This window comes from Oncorhynchus mykiss, chromosome 27 (genome assembly GCF_057628025.1).
Source record: "Oncorhynchus mykiss isolate SJ-2025 chromosome 27, ASM5762802v1, whole genome shotgun sequence".
NCBI classification, from domain to species: Eukaryota; Metazoa; Chordata; class Actinopteri; order Salmoniformes; family Salmonidae; genus Oncorhynchus; species Oncorhynchus mykiss.
The window spans coordinates 17277501-17295556 of NC_143048.1; the positions used below are offsets into that span (position 1 = coordinate 17277501).

Here is an 18056-nt window from a genome sequence, read left to right on the forward strand (position 1 = left end):
AAAAGAGAGATGCTGCTTATAAACAGGGCAAGGTGACTGGGGGAAAAAATATGGTTAAACAGTACAAATACGACCTAAACATGTAAAGTGACAAAGTGGAGGAGCAATTCAGCGGGTTGGACACAAGGCGAATGTGGCAGAGGCTCCTAACTATCACGGATTACGAGAAGAAAAGCCAGCCACATCACCAACGCCAACCTACCGGAGGAGTTAAACACCTTTTAGTCACGATTTGAGCACAATGACACTGAGCTGCCGAAGAGAGCCCCCAATGACAACGTGGGCTACACATGTAAGTCATTCAAACGTGTTAACCCTCAAGGCTGGCGGCCCAGACAGAATCCCTAGCTGTGCCCTCAGAGCATGTGCAGACCAGTTGGCTGTTATGTTCTCTGACATTTTCAACCTCTCCCTAGCTCCGGTTGCTATGCCCACCTGGGGAAAGAAACTGAACGACTACCAACCAGTAGCACTCATTTCCGTCAACATGAAGTGCTTTGAGAGGCTAGTCAAATCTACCTCCCTGACAGATCCACGGACGACGCAATTGCACTGCACACTGCCCTTACCCACCTGGACAAAAGGAATGCATATGTGAGGATGCTGTTCATCGACTTCAGCTCGGCCTACAATAACATAGTGCCCTATAAACTCAATACAAAGCTCACAGCCCTGGGTCTAAATGTCTCCCTATGTAACTCGGTCCTGGACTTGCTGATGGGCCGCCCCCAGGTTGTGACGGTACGTAACATTACCTCCTTGACACTGATTCTCAACAAGGGGGCCCCACAAGGGTGCATCCTTAGTCCCCTCCTGTATTCCCTGTATACCCACGATTGCGTGGCCTCACACAGTTCCAACTCCTTCATCAAGTTCGCTGACGACAGTAGTAGGTCTGATTACCAACAACAACAACAACGAGACACTCTGATACCGTGGTGCCAGGTAAACAACCTCCCCCTTAATGTTAGCAAAACAAATATTGTGATTGTGGACATCAGGAGGAACCAGGCTGGACACCCCCATCCTCATCAACAGGGCCGCCGTGGAGACGGTCAAGAACATCAAATTCCTCGACGTACACATCTCAGAGAAGATGAAATGGTCTAACCACACGGACAACGTGGTGAAGGCACGACAGCGACTCTTCACCCTCAGGATGTTGAAGAAATTTGGCCTGTCCCGAGGGCCCTACCGGAGCACCATCGAGAGCATACGGTCAGGCTGCCTGGTACGGAAACTTCACCCCCACAGACGGCAAGGCTGTTCAGACGGTGATACATGCAGCCAAACGCACCATTGGGTGCACACTGCCTGCCTTCACCTACAACACCAGGTGTCTCAGGAAGGCAAAGAAGATCATCAGGGACTCCCAGCCACCCAAGCCCTGCTCTCCCCATTTCAATTACTCAGTTGTGGGCAGTACATGAGCATCATGGCAAAAACAGCAAGACTTTCTACCCTCAGACCATCAAGCTGCTTCACTCCCCGCACCCCTTCAATGGTCATGCTGCTCCCTCTATGGACACTCCCCCACCCCCCAACAGTCTTTACTCTGCCTCCACCCCAAAGATATGTCTTCATTCATCACTGCTACAGTTATGATGTATGTAGTATTATTTATACTTCTATACATTGTTTTATTACCATTTACATCATTGTATTTCACTTAGTACTGCATGTTGGAGCCTAAGATGTTCACGGTACCCAGTAAATCACACCTGCAACCCTGTACATGTGACTATTAAACACACACACACACACACACACGCACACACAGAGAGAGAGAGAGAATGGGACACAGGTCAGACCAGACTGACCTCATAGGATTCTCCACATCATACCATGTTACACTAAAAAACGCTCCTACAGTGTTTCCAAACGCTATCAGAACCCATTGTACGGCGTATTTTCTGTGTAGCTATGTGAGCCAACAGACTGACATTGTATCAGGCAGAAAAATCACAGCTGGAGACGATAAATCATTAAATCATCAATTGCATTGATTCGGGACATTTTACGTGTCGCGCAAAATAATATCTGCATTACACCAGATACCAGTGGTATTATACTCCAAATCATGACCCCCTCCCCTTCAGAACAACGCTCCAACTGTCAGCTATACATTTGACAATTTATGACGACTTATCTCCTATGGCTGTGTGAGTGGGGCAGGCAGATGTTATGGGAGTGGAGAGGGAGCTTCAGACTTTCCACTTCCAATGTGTGTGTGTGTGTGTGTGTGTGGTGTCGGGTGGTAGGAAACCCAGCACAGATTTAGAACACATTTCTGACTTCATGTCATAGCGCTGTTTCAGATGAGGTCAAATAGATGGGCAAATAGCAGCTTTAAGAAGCCATCAGCCACTCCTGATTGAGTACAGGCTTTCTGGAGCAGGACAGCCATTGCACATTGGTTTTGGCTAATTAGTGCAGTGAAGGGTTCCTGGTTCTCGGTTCCTGGACTGGGCCAGAGCTGGGCCACGTCTTCAGTCTCAACCACATCCTGGGAACAGCAGGTATTAATAGCCCAATGATTGTTCTGAACATTTCAATTAAGACCTGAAACAAGACCCAACATGGGACAGAACACGGCGTCTGGCGTGCGTTAGGTTATCAGTGAGCTGGAGTGGGGGTTTCTGTCTGGAAGAGTCTGCAGAGGTATTCATGGTAGAGAGGAAAGTTGAAGACAGAAAAACAATCTACCATCTTACCGTGATGTCATAGCATCCACAGGAGCGTCATCATCAGACTGTATTTGTTATTCTGACAAATTAGTCTAACACACACACACACACACACTAACAGGGTCTATGATAGTGTCTGTGTACCGATCTGCAGATGAGAGAGAAAGGGGGAGAGAGAGAGAAAGGGGAAGAGAGAGAGAAAGGGGAAGAGAGAGAGAGAAATTTGAACATCTTGGCCATGTTCTGTTATAATCTCCACCCGGCACAGCCAGAAGAGGACTGGCCACCCCACATAGCCTGGTTCCTCTCTAGGTTTCTTCCTAGGTTTTGGCCTTTCTAGGGAGTTTTTCCTAGCCACCGTGCTTTTACACCTGCATTGCTTGCTGTTTGGGGTTTTAGGCTGGGTTTCTGTACAGCACTTTGAGATATCAGCTGATGTACGAAGGGCTATATTAATACATTTGATTTGATTTGAGAAAGGGGGGGTGGGAAGGGAAGGCAAGAGAAAGACAGAGAGGGAAGGAGAGAGGGCACAATGAGTCACACTTGTTAGTGAGTGTCACAGTGTCAGGGATCGTGACAGAGTCCAGACGCTAGACACCAGCTGCAGTGCCTCGTAAATAGACTGTTGTCTCGCAGGCCCATTGGAGTGCATGCACGCACGCAGGCACACACACACGCAGGCACACACACACGCAGGCACACACACACACGCAGGCACACACACACACGCAGGCACACACACACACGCAGGCACACACACACACGCAGGCACACACACGCAGGCACACACACACGCAGGCACACACACACACTCACTTCTTGTGCTCAAATCCAGTAAAAAAAAGTGACAGTGTACTGCTTTGTGCTTAATAGAGAATCTAAGATCTGCCATGCCTAAAGAGGAGAGGGGCTGGGGACAAGACCCTAACAGTTGCTCCCTTATTCAAGTCAATAGAGAGACATATATCAAGATAATCAACTATCCATAAAAATAAAAAAACATGAGAAAAATTGATCAAGTTCAGTCCTGGGCTGACGTTGAGACTAGCCCCAACATGTGTGTGTCTGTATCTGTGCATCTTTGTTAATGTGTGCCTCAGTATCTGTGTGTGTGCGTGTAATGGGGTATCCCCCCTCCTCCCAGCACTGTGATAATGAGGAGGGTAATGCACTTCATCTGTCCCATGGAGGGATAGAGAGAGTGAAAGAGAGCGAGATAGAGAGAAAGAAAAAAAGAAAAGGTGACAGAGAGATAGATAGAGAGGAGGAGAGAAGTCCTGCTGGAGGTTAGGGGTTAAACGTGCTTGGCCGTTCCTGCTGAGGCAGCGCTCTGTAAAGTGCAAGGTTTCATTGTACCAGATACAGAATGAAACTCCTGCCCATTAGTCACGGTAGTAACAGCAAAGATTCCTCACTGTGCTTAACTCCTTCTGCACCGCAGCCCAACTACAGCCCAGATACAGGCAGGGATGCAACAGTTACCCTGCACGTACTGGAACACAGCCTACACACCAAATGTGAAGGAGACTGAAAGCAAGGGCCGCTGGGCCGACAGAACACGGGATCAGATTCATCAACTTATCAAGGAGCAGTTATGAAGTGACTTTTGAGTGGCCTTCTCTCTCTCTTTGTTTCTCTTCTTCCTCGGTCTTCTTCTCCCTGGTGTTGAGCAACCCTCCCACGGCGGTCCAGGGCCGGGCTACAGTATACACCACACTCTCCCTCTGTGGCCTGGGAGGAGGTGAAGGCAAACAGACCCTTACTCCAGTTAGAGTTACTCTACGCGTCATCAGAAAGAGAGAGAGCGCCACAGTCAAACCCACCACAAGACAGAGTGGCGCAATGACAAACAATGGGACAGACCCACAACGTAAACACACTCACAACACAGAGACATTATTGTCATTGTGAAGAAAGGTGATTTAGGTTCATTATGCGACACAATTACACCCGCTCAAAGAGTTTGTGGTCTCACTAGTCCAAATAATCTTATTGGATTTGTGTACTCAATAAAAAAATAAAGCAATATTTACAGTGTGAAAAGAAGATAGTGCTTATTACTGTACTCTTGCTGCTAACTTTTTTCTGACTCGTAATCCCTAAACGCTAGTAACAGGCTTGAATGGAATAGCGTCCTACTGAGGGTTCAACTCAGAAGAACAAGATGGCTTCCTTCCTCTCCACATCTACTTTCCTTCATCCACACTGATCTGTAACAACTAGACAAGTGAAAGCTAATACCCTTGAATACACACATGCATGCACAAACTAAAATACACAGTGTTTACAAGCGCACACACACAACCTCTTCCATAACCTCGGTGTTGTGTAGACATCTGCGTTGGCTCAGAGTCTCTCTCTCCAGACCCTTTGTTTTGGTGCAAAAAAAATGCCATTTGATTCTAATTAGATCAAAATGTAGCATGAAATGAGTGGTGATCAGTGCAGAGGACCAGAGCCCTGTGCTGTTTGTTTTCATTAGGCCACGTCTCATAGAGCAATACACTGACATTTCTATTCTAACTAAACAAGGAATCCAGCTAAGATATATTGTTTCTGGCCATACGTTGAAGAATAATAAAACAACATTTTTTACCTTTATTTAACTAGGCAAGTCAGATAAGAACAAATTCTTATTTTCAATGACGGCCTAGGAACAGTTGGTTAGTTGCCTTGTTCAGGGGCAGAACGACAGATGTTTAACTTGTCAGCTCGGGGATTCGATCTTGCAACCTTCTGGTTACTAGTCCAACGCTCTAACCACTAGGCTATCCATCACTCGCTCACTACAAGTCCACTTACCATCAACAGCACTATCAGCCCCAGATATTAATACTGACATGTGACAGAGACTAATGAGCTAAGTGTACAGAGAGAGACTCACACCATGCATTCACCATCTACTTCCACACACTAGGGAAGAGATGGAGGACCTCTTACAGAACCAGGTTTGTCACACTGAAACACACACAGTGACAGTGCACAGAGGTGTGTGAGGGGTTGGCAGTGGACGTGTGGTGGGGTGAGGGGAGCCCTTACCCCGGTCTTGTCACAGAGGCGCAGGGTGTTGAAGGAGCCCACGGCGAACACCTCCCCATCCGGAGACCAGGACACCGAGGTCACAGGGTAGTCATGGGACGAGGACGTGTATAGCAGACGACCATAGCTGTCCCACACCTGAGAGGGGGAAGGAGGGGGAGAGAAGGAGAGAGAGGTGAGAGAAGGAACTGGGTCAATTAGACAGTATTGCGACTGCATGATACACACGTTATAACACAATTCATTTTTGGATCACGGGACACACTTGACCTTGTATTTACAGTCCTCTCCACTTGACAGTATCAGGTCATTCACAGAGTTCCAGTCCACCTTCAGAATGATCCCATCATGGGCCTTCCACTGGGGAGAGAAAGGGAGCGAGGGACAAGGAAGAGATGAGGGAGCAGAGAAAGAGCAGATGTTTATGCGAGAGCAGTGATATTCTCCATACCCAACCAATACATTCAGGATCACACCTCAGTTAACCAGTCCCAGGGAAGGAAAGAGAGGAAAGGAAAGAGGGGGGGTGCAGGTCCATATCGATATACTACACGCTGGGCTGAAGGCTAATATGACTCAGGTTTTTTTGTCAAGGACAAGCGGGAGAAGTCTGCAGGGAGACAAGACAAAGCAGATACAGGGAGGAGAGCGTTCTTATCAGAAGGAGCCTAGTAGACAAGAAGAGAGAGAGAGAGAGCTATAGGTCGAGCGAGGTGCTCTCTCTGACAGCCTCCCAGTCTGCTCTGTGTTAATGTAAAAGCTTGGACTTGGCTCTAATTGGAAACAGGGCAGAGCCTTCACAGGTCGCCACGGGTGCGAGATCACACACACGACCCCGTCAGAGACCCCATTACATCTCTGTAATACACACACACACTAACTCACACACCCCAGCGTTCGCCAAGTGACTTACTGACACATCCTGATGTGCTGCTTATTGTTCAGCATACTGAATGGGACTGGGAAAAATCGTCAGAATAGTTTCCCCTTCAAAAAAGTAAGGAGAGGTTGGACAGTCACACAGTGCATTCAGAAAGTATTCAGACCTGACATTGTTACGCTACAGCCTTATTCTAAAATTGATTAAATCATTTCCCCCCCTCCATCTACACAGTACCCCATAATGGCAAAGAGAAAACAGGTTGTCATTTTTGCAAATGTATTAAAACTAAAAAACAGAAATACTTTATTTACACAAGTATTCAGATCCTTTGCAATGAGACTCGAAATTGAGCTCAGGTGCATCCTGTTTCCATTGATCATCCTTGAGATGTTTCTACAACTTGATTGGAGTCCTCCTGTGGTACATTCAATTGATTGGACATGATTTGGAAAGGCCCACACCTGTCTATATAAGGTCCCACAGTTGACAGTGCATGTCAGATCAAAAACAAAGCCATGAGGTTGAAGGAATTGTCCGTAGAGCTCCAAGACAGGATTGTGTCGAGGCACAGACCTGGGGAAGGGTACCAAAAAAATGTCTGCAGCATTGAAGTTCTTCATTATTCTTAAATGGAAGAAGTTTGGAACCACCAAGACTCTTCCTAGAGCTGGCTGCCCAGCCAAACTGAGCAATCGGGGGAGAAGGGCCTTGGTCAGGGAGGTGACCAGGAACACAATGGTCACTCTGACAGAGTTCCAGAGTTCCTCTGTGGAGATGGGAGAATCTTCTAGAAGGATAACCATCGCTGCATCACTCCACCAATCAGGCCTTTATGGTAGAGTGGCCAGACGGAAGCCACTCCTCAGTAAAAGGAACATGACAGCCCGCTTGGAGTTTGCCAAAAGGCACCTCAAGGACTCTCAGACCATGAGAAACAAGATTCTCTGGTCTGATGAAAACAAAATTGAACTCTTTGGCCTGAATGCCAAGCGTCACGTCTGGAGGAAACCTGGCACCATCCCTACGGTGAAACATGGTGGTGACAGCATCATGCTGAGGGGATGTTTTTCAGCGGCAAGGACTAAGAGACTAGTCAGGATAGAGGGAAAGATGAACAGAGCAAAGTACAGAGAGATTCTTGAAGAAAATCTGCTCAGACTGGGGCGAAGGTTCACCTTCCAACAGTACAACGACCCTAAGCACACAGCCAAGACAACGCAAGAGTGACTTCGGGACAAGTCTCTGAACATCTCTGGAGAGACCTGATAAAAGCTGTGCAGCGACGCTCCCCATCCAACCTGACAAGAGCTTGAGAGGATCTGCAGAGAAGAATGTGAGAAACTCCACAAATACAGGTGTGCCAAGCTTGTAGCGTCATACCCAAGAAGACTCGAAGCTGTAATCGTTGCCAAAGGTGCTTCAACAAAGTACTGAGTAAAGGGTCTGAAGACTTATGTAAATGTGAATTTCTTTTTAAATAAATTTTCAAAAAAATCTAAACACCTGTTTTTGCTTTGTCATTATGGGGTATTGTGTGTAGATTGATGAGAAAAAAAATAAAAAAGAAATGTTACCTTTATTTAACTAGGCAAGTCAGTTAAGAACCAGTTCTTATTTACAATGACGGCCTAGAAACAGTGGGTTAACTGCCTTGTCCAGGGGCAGAACGACAGATTTTACCTTGTCAGCTCGGGGATTCGATCCAGCAACCTTTCGGTAACTGGCCCAACGCTCTAACCACTAGGCAACCAGACGCCCAAATTTAATCCATTTTAGAATTAGAACGTAACAAAAAGTAGAAAAAGTCAAAGGGTCTGAATACTTTCCGAAGGCACTGTAGGTCAATACTCATGAGATGTATCGACCAACTAATAACCAGAGGCACGTGCCATAAAAGGAGGACGAGAGGAGGAGTCAACTCAGTCATGGTCTCCTTTCTCCTCCTGCCATGTGTAGGTTATCACTACAACTCCTGATCTCCACCCCCCCACCCCCCACCCCCCACACCGCCCCGCCTCCCCAAACCACTTTCTCTCCCACGACTCTGTCTCTCCCCAAAGGGAGCAGGGGGATGGGGTGAGGGGGTTTGGGGGGGGGGGGGGGGGGGGGGGGGGGTTGTAGGGCTCACAGAGTTGTGCAGGGGGTTTCTCCATACACTGCCAGCTGTTGCTCTGCTCAGAGGGAGGGAAGAGGTGGGGGGAGGGGGGTGCACACTAAACCCTCTGGTGTTTACTCAGGGTCCCAGGCACAATTCAGTGCCAAAAACAATAAACAAATGTACATGAACAAGAAGAATACTCACTGGAGTGCGAGGTCTTCAAGCCCCACACACACACACACACACACACACACACACACACACACACACACACAGAGAGAGAGAGAGTACCTGTAGGAGCTTGGCACTAGGTTGCAGGGGCTTGATTATCAGCAGTCTGCCTGACGTGTACAGGATCCTATCAGAGTCCGGGCCCCAGGCCACCGAGTACACAGGAGACCCTGAGAAAGAGAGAGAGAGAGAGAGAGAGAGAGAGACACACACAGCAGGAGGTGAGGAATCACACTGCTTAACAATGTCCATGTGCTTAAACAATAACTTTTATAATACTATTTTCATAACACATCCATTAACATCAGAAAATTATGACAACTGGAACTTGTTTAAGGCCATTTCACAGTTGCATCTCCTTCTCAGACAGCGTGACATATAATAAAGTCATTCTGTCAGTAGAAGATCCACTAGTTAGTTGACTCTGGTTTCATCAGAGCATTGACTAGCTATCACACAGTTTACCTCGAGGCAGTCCTTATCAAAGAGGGAGAAGTGCTTGGTGTTCCTTACAAACACAGAGACACTGCAGCAGCTGGAGGAGATTGCATTTCTAATCTCCACACCACAGCAGTGTCATATTTACTCTTAAGGCTCACCTCGTACAGCCTGTAGGAATGGGGTTTTGCGTGCAAAGCTTGCTGGAATCCTGCAGATCTGGCTGTGTATCACACCAAGACAGCTGAGCGTTAAGAGAAACCTGCCTAAACCGTGTGTGTGTGTGTGTGTGTGTGTGTGTGTGTGAGTGAGTAAGAGGCAGGCTGACATTTAACCCTGCTTGTGGTTTCTCAAATGCCAAGAGGTCACATGATCGCGGGCTGACAATGAGAGACGGCTGAGACGAGTTCCCTCTGCCCCCCTCCTACTCTTCTACACACGTCCTCTCCTCCCTCGCTCTTCCTCCCCCACACAAATGGGACACGGTTACATCATCTCACTCAAGACTCACAACAACGGCCCCCAGCTGTACCCGTGACTCCTGCAGTGTGTGTGTGCATAAGGGGGCGCAACACCTGCACAGATGCATCTGCAGTGTGGATGATGTGTCCACACCTGTTAGGAGACACCACCAGTTCCTCCATGCGCTCTACAAATCTGTACGTGCAACAGCGGCTGTGCAGCTCACTCCCTCTCAAGCCTGTCCAGTCAATGCCATGGTTCACAACAACACAGACAGACACATTAAATAGAGGACTGAGGGAGAATGTGCATCGTGTGGCGAAACTGCTCCTGCCTCTGCCCAGTTTTCTATGGAAGCAAAGAGCCCATTCATTCAGGAGAATGCATCCATGTCATCCGGATGGCCACGTTTTACCATCAACGGCAACATTTCTTGGGGGCCACTTCTGAGAAGATATTTCAAAATGGCACAATGAATCAATTAATAAGTAAACCATCTGTATGTGAGTACTGGTTAGAGAAATGGATCATTAGGAGTTTTTTTTAATGGATTTTAATAAAACTCCACTCCAATAAACCTTTGAAACTTTACGGTGCCTTTAATAAAAATGGAACTGGAGCATTGGCTGCATTTTCAACTGTATCCAGCAGCATTACACCCTAATAGTTCAACACACACACACACACTTCTCTCTGTCTGCCAGATTGTCATCTTAAATCCTCCATGGCTGTCATCTTAAATCATCTGGCTGGACTAAACACTATTAACACAAAGGCCATCTTTCAGATCGTCGCACCGGCATCGTTTACAGCAGTTTTAAATACACACAGACAGACACACTGTACGCACACACACTGTAAAGACACTGTACACACACACAAATCCCAACTGTGGAAGTAAATGTGAAAGCCTAAAAATTGTCAGAACATGAGGCATATCCTGTAGAGCTTCAAACTGCACTAGTCTTTCTATATGTACTGTGACGACATTATCTAGGTTACTACATAACCACCATTCTCAGAGCTGTATAATGGCAGTGCATCATGCCACTTGTCCTCAACCAAAAGCTCCACCAAAAGTGGAGAAACTTTTGTGACACGGCACAGAGAATACACATGAACAGTATTGTACCGCTCTGTGACAAGCCTTTCTCTTTTCATCAAATCCCTTTCGCTCTCTCTCTACATACCGCTCTCTCGCTCTCATCCAGTGAGGTGCCCTAAAAAGCAGAAGGGGCCTTAATGAACACAGCGGTCTGTGTGTGAGACTTTAATTGGTGGCTGTGTGTTGCCTTATGTTTACAAAATTTCCGCTAGCGCCGTCTCTCTCTCTCTGTAACTCACGTGGCTGTGTTCATGGGTTTGACCTCATTACAACTGTCCCTGGCCCGGCCCCAGCAGGTCCTCTGCCTGGGCACAGAGTGCGAGAGAGACCTACAGGCGGCTTGAAAAAGCACCAGGCTGACACACTCACCCCCTATGATTAACACAGTGCATCCTCATTCACACATGGGTAGTGAATTTTTTTTTCCTCGAGTCAAGCCGAAGTCGGTAGCCGAAGTCCACACCCCTTCGTTGATGATTGGTCAACAGTAGGGATTATTCAATTATATGTTTGTTGTCATTCAACGAGAGACGACTCATTTTCATGCACATTGTTTCACTTGAGATATACTGCCACAAACATCTTAGTTAGATGTAAAATTGTTCTTCTTGGCATATACAGTACCAGTCAAAAGTTTGGACACACCTACTCATTCCAGGGTTTTTCTTTATTTTACTATTTTCTACATTGTAGAATAATAATGAAGACATCAAAACTATGAAATAACACATATGGAATCATGTAGTAACCAAAAAAAAGTCTTCAAAAAAAAGATTCTTCAAAGTAGCCACCCTTTGCCTTGATGACAGCTTTGCACACTCTTGGCATTCTCTCAACCAGCTTCACCTGGAATGCTTTTCCAACAGTGACGGAGTTCCCACATGTATTTTGATTTGTTTAACATTATTTTGGTTACTACATGATTCCATATGTGTTATTTCATAGTTTATGTCTTCACTATTATTCTACAATGTAGAAAATAGTAAAATAAAGAAAAACCCTGGAATGAGTAGGTGTGTCCAAACTTTTGACTGGTACTGCACATAAAAATGAATTACAGATTTCTTGAGGATGTGTACACTGGCTATGACATCTCAAGAAGGACTAACAGAACTATTGCCGAATTTTGTAGTTTTTCAAGCGAAGGTCTTTTAAGGGAGTATGCGAGCACACTTGATCAGTTCAGCTAAGCGCCAGTCTAACAGAAGCATGCTGACAACACTGGGCTGGAAGACTACAGCACACACACACACACACTCACATACACCTCTTCACACAGAGAGAGTGCAATGTTGTCACTACACCGTGGAGCAACTGCATCACAAAAACTACAGGGCCCCATGCTGACAAAACAGGAAATTGTTAAAAAGGGACAATATTGGTGGCTGCATTTGTTTCAAAACAAAGTGTGGCTATGCACTGCGAGTCTGCTGCGCAAATTCATTTTCAAATACAGTAAGTGCTGAGCTGAGTGGTTGAAAGAATAGTTTGAAACATTTTACCTTGCTGGGCCAAGGTAGACCTCAGCATGCCACTCTTAGACCAGATCTTGATCTGTCCGTCCTCCCCAGCTGAGGAAACAACATCAACAATCTGAGTTACAACCTACGGCAGTTATAACAAACGTGTTACTGAGCAGCGTATTACATTCTCTTGTGTGTGTTTATTACCCTGTGTCCCCCTCACCTGTGATGAGAGCGGTCCCGTCGTAGTTCCATCTCCCGGCTAATACAGCTCCTTTGTGGGCCTCCACACTCTTCTCAATACGGCCCATCTTAGAGGCCAGGTGGAACTTGCCTACAGACGGACAACAGAACAGACAGGTTGAAGACAGGTACAGTCCATTAGATATGAAGGAAATATACTGTATAAACTGTCTCTCCAGTTCTAAATCTCACTTGAGAGGCAATGAACAGTCAAAACGCACGCTAAAAGCATAACACATGATGTCAGGAGAGTTCATAAATACAAAGAATATGGGCACTCGGCCACACACAGAAACAAACAAATAGATAAACATAAAGAACTGTAACCAATGGAGTCAGGATCTCATACATAATGTATTTTGCTCCACTGTCCTGGTTGGTAGCAACCTTCTGAAGACACATTTCTTACACAAAACGGAAGAATAAAAGCGATGTCTCTCTGCTGCTTAAATTAAACAGTTTCCTATCTGCTAGAGACGGGAAGCGATCAGGCATGGAGACAGTTATCAAAGACACTAGCCTACCATATACTTTGTGGCGGTGCGTATTAAAAAATACAGAGTGTTCTATGTAATTTCTGGTTGCCTAAAACTGCAAATCAGCATGATGCTTCTCTCTCCAGTTTCTATATTTGGATGTCCTAACAAATGTGAATGTCGCAGACCCAGAAAAACAGGTAGTGTGTATACGACCATGGCTGCTGTATTAAAGGACGGTCAGAATTAAAATAGGCTTTTAAAAATGTCATTTATATTAACGACCTGACTGTTAAACACCACATTGAAACTGCTCACAGAATTTGCTCTGTCTGTCAGTACTACGAACCAAACCCATTTTTGACATATCGCCTCAGAGGCCCACGCAGCAAATGAGGTTGGAGAAAGCCACAAAAGTTACTATAGATTTTCCCCACACACACCAAAGCTATACATCTGTGGTTTCTATTTAACCATTTCATAGCCATGTGAAATTTCACTGACATTAAAAACAGAAACCAGAAAAATGTGCCGTTACAAGCTGCAACGGACTATTGTGGAATCCCCCCTCCCCTCCCCAAAAAATGTTGAAGTTGCTGTGCGTTAAGATATAGGACTAGTACATTCAAAACATAAACACTGCCTCTCCATAAAGGAAACAAATGACTTGTTCTAAAAAGCAGTCAATTGTGATAATATTACCTATATGATGACTATAATCATTATGTACCAGAAAGACAGATGCAAACGTTTTCATGACTACATGATCTGCCAGGGAAAATTGCTGCTTCAGTTTGTGGGTGTGTTTATGCAACCCTACACTGCCATTAACATTGTGACCACACGTCGCCTGCCATCGCCGTACATCTCCACTCTGTGTGTTTAGAGCTGATATAGACACAGGAGAACAACAAGAATCCTGTGCTCTGAATCAGCTTTGAGGAGTTAGCGAGGTAACTTCTGTCAACTTGAGTTCAACTCGGGATAACCGGTACCACAAAAGTGGCTCACCTTTTAGACTGGTAAATTTCTATGGCAACGAATCCTTCAGAACTATCTTGCTCCAGGCAGGCTAACTCCGGGCTAACTCCATTTACCCTGAATAATGTTTCTGAGCATTTAATTGAAGACCAATTAAATCAGATACCATCCCACTCACAAAGATTGTGACGGCGTCCTCTTCATTTGAGGAAGACGACTGATTAAATGTTATTCATCCCCCCTAAAAAAAGTGTATATTAACTGAAACTAAAGTACCTATCACATTACACATTTAGTAGACCGCATTTGCCTTCCAAAATACTTTTTTTTCACGTGATAGTTTGCGTTTCAAATGTCAAAATACTAACAGCCATTGCTAGTGTACCAATGAGTTTAACAGTCAAATTGCCAGGGATAGAGGTTCCAAAACCTTTCTATGGATTATAAGAACACTGCTCAAAAAAATAAAGGGAACACTAAAATAACACATCCTAGATCTGAATGAATGAAATATTCTTATTAAATACTTTTTTCTTTACATAGTTGAATGTGCTGACAACAAAAATCACGCAAAAATTATCAATGGAAATCAAATGTATCAACCCATGGTGGTCTGGATTTGGAGTCACACTCAAAATTAAAGTGGAAAACCACACTACAGGCTGATCCAACTTTAATGTAATGTCCTTAAAACAAGTCAAAATGAGGCTCAGTAGTGTGTGTGGCCTCCACGTGCCTGTATGACCTCCCTACAACGCCTGGGCATGCTCCTGATGAGGTGGCGGATGGTCTCCTGAGGGATCTCCTCCAAGACCTGGACTAAAGCATCCGCCAACTCCTGGACAGTCTGTGGTGCAACGTGGCGTTGGTGGATGGAGCGAGACATGAAGTCCCAGATGTGCTCAATTGGATTCAGGTCTGGGGAACGGGCAGGCCAGTCCATAGCATCAATGCCTTCCTCTTGCAGGAACTGCTGACACACTCCAGCCACATGAGGTCTAGCATTGTCTTGCATTAGGAGGAACCCAGGGCCAACCGCACCAGCATATGGTCTCACAAGGGGTCTGAGGATCTCATCTCGGGACCTAATGGCAGTCAGGCTACCTCTGGCGAGCACATGGAGGCCCCCCCAAAGAAATGCCACCCCACACCATGACTGACCCACCGCCAAACCGGTCATGCTGGAGGATGTTGCAGGCAGCAGAACGTTCTCCACGGCGTCTCCAGACTCTGTCACGTCTGTCACAAGTGCTCAGTGTGAACGAACCTGCTTTCATCTGTGAAGAGCACAGGGCGCCAGTGGCAAATTTGCCAATCTTGGTGTTCCTGCACGGTTTTGGGCTGTAAGCACAAACCCCACCTGTGGACGTCGAGCCCTCATACCACCCTCATGGAGTCTGTTTCTGACCGTTTAAGCAGACACATGCACATTTGTGGCCTGCTGGAGGTCATTTTGGAGGGCTCTGGCAGTGCTCCTCCTGCTCCTCCTTGCACAAAGGCGGAGGTAGCGGTCCTGCTGCTGGGTTGTTGCCCTCCTACGGCCTCCTCCACGTCTCCTGATGTACTGGCCTGTCTCCTGGTAGCGCCTCCATGCTTTGCTGACAGACACAGTATACCTTCTTGCCACAGCTCGCATTGATGTGCCATCCTGGATGAGTTGCACTACCTGAGCCACTTGTGTGGGTTGTAGACTCCGTCTCATGCTACCCCTAGAGTGAAAGCACCGCCAGCATTCAAAAGTGACCAAAACATCAGCCAGGAAGCATAGGAACTGAGAAGTGGTCTGTGGTTATCACCTGCAGAACCACTCCTTTATTGGGGGTGTCTTGCTAATTGCCTATAATTTCCACCTGTTGTCTATTCCATTTGCACAACAGCATGTGAAATTTATTGTCAATCAGTGTTGCTTCCTAAGTGGACAGTTTGATTTCACAGAAGTGTGATTGACTTGAAGTTACATTGTGTTGTTTAAGTGTTCCCTTTAATTTTTGAGCAGTGTATATAGCCACAACACAACAAGCTGTTCCACAGACAGAAGGAGCGACAGGAGTCGGAAAAAGGTGCTTGTTCATTGATAAGCACATCAAAGACGGCATTAACGATAAGTAATAAAATAAAGATGGCACTTCGAAAAGCCCATTTCACACCAAAGCCTGCTGGATTTGCAAGATACATTTTCTTTCATTTTGATTTCGGCACAACTGAAAATGTGGCACCGACTTGGCCATAGATTGATGTTTCAGCATTGCCTCAACGAAGAGCTCGGCGTTCAACGAGCCACGTGCAACAAGTTACACGCCTGCTAAGCAGGCAGATGGGCAATATCCACGGTTGTGGTACGAATGAAGCCTGACCTAGAATGTGCAGCTAACGGAAGCTTGCTTCGTAGTATTGCACTCTGGTCAATGAGAGACATTTCACACAGACCATGCGGTTATGTACCTTGGGACTCATATCCTCTATCACCTACCTAATTCAATATCAATCTGTCTTGTTGAATAATGTGAGAAACTACCATTGCTTTAAAATGCAACATTAATTTTCTATGTTAGCGGTGCCAAAAACATGTTTCAGATAGCGCTTTTAGGTATGAAAGGTGCTTCATAAATAAAGTTATCGAAACAAATTATCAAAGTCTGTTACGAGAAAATCTCGTATTATTCCTCATCATTATTGGGCCCTTTGGTGACTTGCCATCAGTGCTGGTGAGCACAAAGATCTCAGCCTGGGCCTGCTTCTTGCCTCCCACCGTCTTGGGGAACCAGTGCAGGTCGATGGGGAAGAGGTCCTCCTGCAGCTTCACCACCAGGCTGGTCTCACTGGTCAGCAGGTTCCATCTCAGGATCTGGTGGTCCTCACTGCATGAGTACAGTTCATCTGCAGTGGTCCAGCCCACACAACTCACAAGCTCTTTATGTGTCCAGATGTTAAGGAGGACAATGGTTAGGTGGAAATAGATCAGAGCTTGCTGCAAAATATCTAAATTACTTGAACCAGGTGTGTTAGCGTTAAACTGGAACAAACGTTCTCACACCCTGTAGCCTAACTCTCTGGGTCCAGGGTTGATGACTGCAACAGACTCAACCACAGTGGTTGCTTTTCAGGTGAATTAATCAACACAGATCCTGTATTAACCTTTCTTTGTATTTAGGTAGGGCAGATCCACACACAAGTCTGAGCAATTAGCATATAAAAACATTTTCACCTACATACAGGTTGCAATAAGCATGCCTTTACAAAGGTGCCAGGCAGACCTGGGTTATCTATGCTTGATTAACCATTCAAATAGTCCCAAAACTGCAAACCCCAGCCCATCTGCCACTCCGGACAGGCTAGAGCAAACACTCAAAATATTTAAACGTTTTCAAATAGTATTTGAACCCAGGTCTGGTGGTGCACTGAATATCATATTTGTCTCAGGCAGCCTTAGCTTTGGTCCATGACGTTAGAGCGTGTGTGGAGGAACGGACACATACCTCCTAGACCAGAGCAAAGGAGGCCTAGTATGTTATTAGAGGCACAACTTCATAACAGATTTTTTATTAATGATTGCTGACTGTCCTTTTTTTTTCAATAGAAAAAACGAACAATCAGGTCAAAGCACTGTTGTAGTATCGTTCTTTCACAAAACTGAAAAGGATATGTTTTGGTTCCTTGAGTAATGATGTCTTTAATCTCATTGTGGTGGCTAATGTGAAGTCTTCAGAAAATAGGTACTAGGCACTCACTGTAAACAGAAGGGTTGTCATCGATCATTAAAATTGGACATAACAGTTAGTTACCAAACAGAATGTATTAGCTTGCTATACAATTAGCAAAGTGAGTAGCTAAGTAGCTAGCTATTCATAGCTAATAGTACTCAGTTTGCTAGTAACACTGGCTGATCAATTTTTAAAAAACACAGTTGTCTAGTTAGCTAAGTTGTGCCTGCATGTGTTTTATTTGGA

The 18056-nt window shown here is 45.7% G+C and overlaps 1 protein-coding gene across 2 annotated transcripts in view; it reads right to left on the bottom strand.

The window, feature by feature from the left end:
* The window catches only part of ift80 (intraflagellar transport 80 homolog (Chlamydomonas)), a 74961-nt gene that overhangs the window by 55345 nt on the left and 1560 nt on the right, over window positions 1–18056 (bottom strand). For both annotated transcript variants that reach the window (XM_090224681.1, XM_090224680.1), the window contains exons 2-8: window positions 17750–17836; window positions 16804–17022; window positions 12633–12743; window positions 12449–12517; window positions 9002–9111; window positions 6000–6089; window positions 5730–5867 (exon numbers count right to left, since the gene is read on the bottom strand). In XM_090224681.1, coding sequence (XP_090080807.1) covers window positions 5730–5867; window positions 6000–6089; window positions 9002–9111; window positions 12449–12517; window positions 12633–12743; window positions 16804–17022; window positions 17750–17789 — 777 coding nt within the window. In that variant the 5' untranslated portion in view covers window positions 17790–17836. The remainder of the gene's footprint in view (window positions 1–5729; window positions 5868–5999; window positions 6090–9001; window positions 9112–12448; window positions 12518–12632; window positions 12744–16803; window positions 17023–17749; window positions 17837–18056) is intronic.